The 349-nt window shown below is 40.7% G+C and overlaps 1 protein-coding gene across 1 annotated transcript in view; it reads right to left on the reverse strand.

Moving 5' to 3' along the window:
* LOC119592953 overlaps window positions 1-349 on the reverse strand; it is a 12,973-nt gene that overhangs the window by 9,362 nt on the left and 3,262 nt on the right. The window contains exon 2 of the mRNA XM_037941845.1: window positions 30-161. Within this exon, the coding sequence (XP_037797773.1) occupies window positions 30-161 (132 nt within the window). The remainder of the gene's footprint in view (window positions 1-29; window positions 162-349) is intronic.

Genomic DNA, 349 nt, shown 5'->3' on the forward strand with positions numbered 1-349 from the left:
AATATCCCTTGTCCGTTCCGAACCCGAACATTTGGGAGTATTCGGGTTCGGGTCACGAAGCAGCGTCACGACGCTGAGCGTGTATCCCTTTTCACTTCCGAGGTTCGGGTTCGAGAGTTTCTGAAACACATCGGTGGCTACGTATATTTGGCTTGGTCTTACTGCGGGATATGGTAAATTTGGGGTTCAGGATATGTATTTTTTGTTTCTTTACTGACAAAAAAAAATGTTTCTGTTTATAAAATACAAATGACTTCTTCGAATTAAGAGCGAACGTGACAAGGTAAGATATGTCTCCGCCACGAATTTCGCGGATAATCTGTAATCTAATAATGTTTAACATTTTTTT

This window comes from Penaeus monodon, chromosome 31, assembly GCF_015228065.2.
Source record: "Penaeus monodon isolate SGIC_2016 chromosome 31, NSTDA_Pmon_1, whole genome shotgun sequence".
Lineage (NCBI taxonomy): Eukaryota > Metazoa > Arthropoda > Malacostraca > Decapoda > Penaeidae > Penaeus > Penaeus monodon.